The following is a 2,378-nucleotide window of genomic DNA, read 5'->3' on the forward strand; positions in this document are numbered from 1 at the left end:
GGTACCAGGTGTTGTACTGTAACACCTTGGATTGTGCTAAGCTCACAAGAAGAAAAACGTTTATTAGTGGCCAGCAAATTGGTCACAAAAAGTATCGATTTTGGTCACTGAATACTACTAGTGTTCAAATATTGGTGGTCACTGGGTGGTCACTAGAAATTTTTCACAAATTCTATTTAGTGACCAACCACAAGTATTGGTCACTACAACCCATAGAATTAGTGATTTCCTTTGTTTGGTCCCTAACGAAAAGCTATTAGTGACTGCAACTTTGATCACTAAAGGGCTTACAATCTGGTCATTAAAACACGTATTTTGGTCACTAAAAGGGGGGTCACGTGACTAAATTACTGACCAAAACAGTTTTAAACAAAACGAAAGCCCTACGTTTTCAGACATTAAAAATTTTGCAAAACACAAAAATAAGCAATAAAGCAAATCATTCCCCCCAAACTTAAATGAAACATTGTCCTCAATGTAAAAAGAATCAAAATGCATGCAATGAATCAAGTAAAGGGAAAAAAATTAAAACAAGAAAATAAAGAGTAAGGAGTAAGGTTTAGAGCTCCCTGGGCATATAATCTCGAGTAGGAAGTGCTTCAAACGCCAAGATCCTCTCATCATCATCATGCATCCAAAAGATGGGTTGCCTCCCAAGAAGCGCTAAATTTAAAGTCTTTAGCCAGACTCAACGATCTTCACATATCTGGGGGGTCATCGAGGTACATCACCTCAATAGTCTTGGTTTGTGCCGTCAAAGTATCAATATTCTCTATAGGATATGTGCAGTTTGATTCAATGAATGTCTTCTCTATAATTTGATCCACAACCTCGATGTGAAAACAATCATAAGGATCGAAGGGTCTTTTCAAAGCTTCAAAGACCTGAAAATTTATAGTTGTATCTTGCACATTCATGGTCAGTAAACCAGATTTAACATCAATTTTCATACCTACAGTAGCCATGAAGGGTCTACCAAGGATGAGAGGGAGTTTACGACCCGAAATTTTAACTTCCTTCATATCCAAGACGACGAAGTCAGCAGGGAGGATAAGTTGATCAACATGGATAAGTACATCTTCAACAATGCCTCTTGGGTACTTCACAGAACGATCCGCGAATTGCAAAGAGATCAAGACACACTTTAGTTCCCCCAACCCAAGTTGTTCATATACAGAGTAGGGCATTAAGTTCACACTTGCTCCCAAATCAAGCAATGCTTTGTCAAATTTTCTTTTTCCAATAGTGCATGAGATTGTAAAGCTTCCAAGATCTTGGAGCTTGGGTGGCAACTTTCTTTGAAGCACAGCGCTCACATTTTCCGATAACATCACTTGTTCATGCTCTTCAAACCTCATTTTGTTGGTGCAAATATCCTTTAAAAACTTTGCATAGGAAGGGATCTATTTGATTGCGTCTAGCAGAGGAATATTAATTTGCACCTTCTTAAATTGCTCCATAATGTCTCCCTTATTTTTCTCTTTTCTGGCATGTTTGTCACGTTGAGGGAAAAGAAGAGGACCTTGAGCTGCTGTGTTTGGAGTATGAGGGACATGTTGCAAAGATTCGGTAACCTTGTCAACAGGAGTGGCGTCACTTTCAAATTTCAAAGAGCCCCCAAATTTCTTGTGAAATTGTTGCCTGTTTCTATCATGCCTTCATCTTCTGCTTTATCATCGATCTCTGAATTTCCAATCTTATTATCAATCACTTTTCCACTTCTCAAAGTGGTAATAGCTTGAACCTGCTCATGATTCCTTGGATTAGCTTCTATTTGGCTTGGAAATTGACCTTGTTCTCTTTCCAATCTGTTTAGAGTAGTAGCTATGTGTCCCAACTGAACCTCAAATTTGGATTGACTCTTTTCCAACACTAATTGACTTTGTTTAAGTGATGCAACCTCTTGTTCATATCTATCTGATTTCTTCAAGAGTTGAGATAGCATCTCCTTAATAGAAGGATCTTCGTGTTGTGTGGGAGGAGCTTGATAGGGTTGCTGGTACGTCGTTGACCTCTTGCACATCTTCTAAGATAGGATTCAATGGGCAATTTGCAGTGTCGTGGGCGATGCTAGCACATAGATTACATGGTTGTGTAGTTACCTTCTGTACCAGTGGCGTGATAAGTTTTGTAAGAGCTGCAACTTGTGCTTCTAAACCTGTGCTTGCACTAACTTCATAAATGCCTCATTTCTGTGTTGATGATGTAAGTATAATTCTTGAATCTTTTGTACGAAAGTCCCAATGCTCAGAGTTCTCACAAATTATTTCAAATGCGCTGATAGCTTCATCTGCAGTCTTGTCCATTAAGCTTCCACCAACTGTTGAATCTACCATGCTCTTGTTTTGCGGGTTCAACCCTCTATAAAAGTAGTGAAC

The 2,378-nt window shown here is 38.9% G+C and overlaps 1 protein-coding gene across 1 annotated transcript; it reads right to left on the reverse strand.

Moving 5' to 3' along the window:
* Positions 1-698: 698 nt before the first annotated feature.
* On the reverse strand, positions 699-1,358 carry LOC117613216. Its single transcript, XM_034341846.1, has one exon. It carries the CDS (start codon positions 1,356-1,358, stop codon positions 699-701), a length of 660 nt encoding a protein of 219 aa, XP_034197737.1.
* Positions 1,359-2,378: the final 1,020 nt, after the last annotated feature.

Source organism: Prunus dulcis, unplaced genomic scaffold (genome assembly GCF_902201215.1).
Source record: "Prunus dulcis unplaced genomic scaffold, ALMONDv2, whole genome shotgun sequence".
NCBI classification, from domain to species: domain Eukaryota; kingdom Viridiplantae; phylum Streptophyta; class Magnoliopsida; order Rosales; family Rosaceae; genus Prunus; species Prunus dulcis.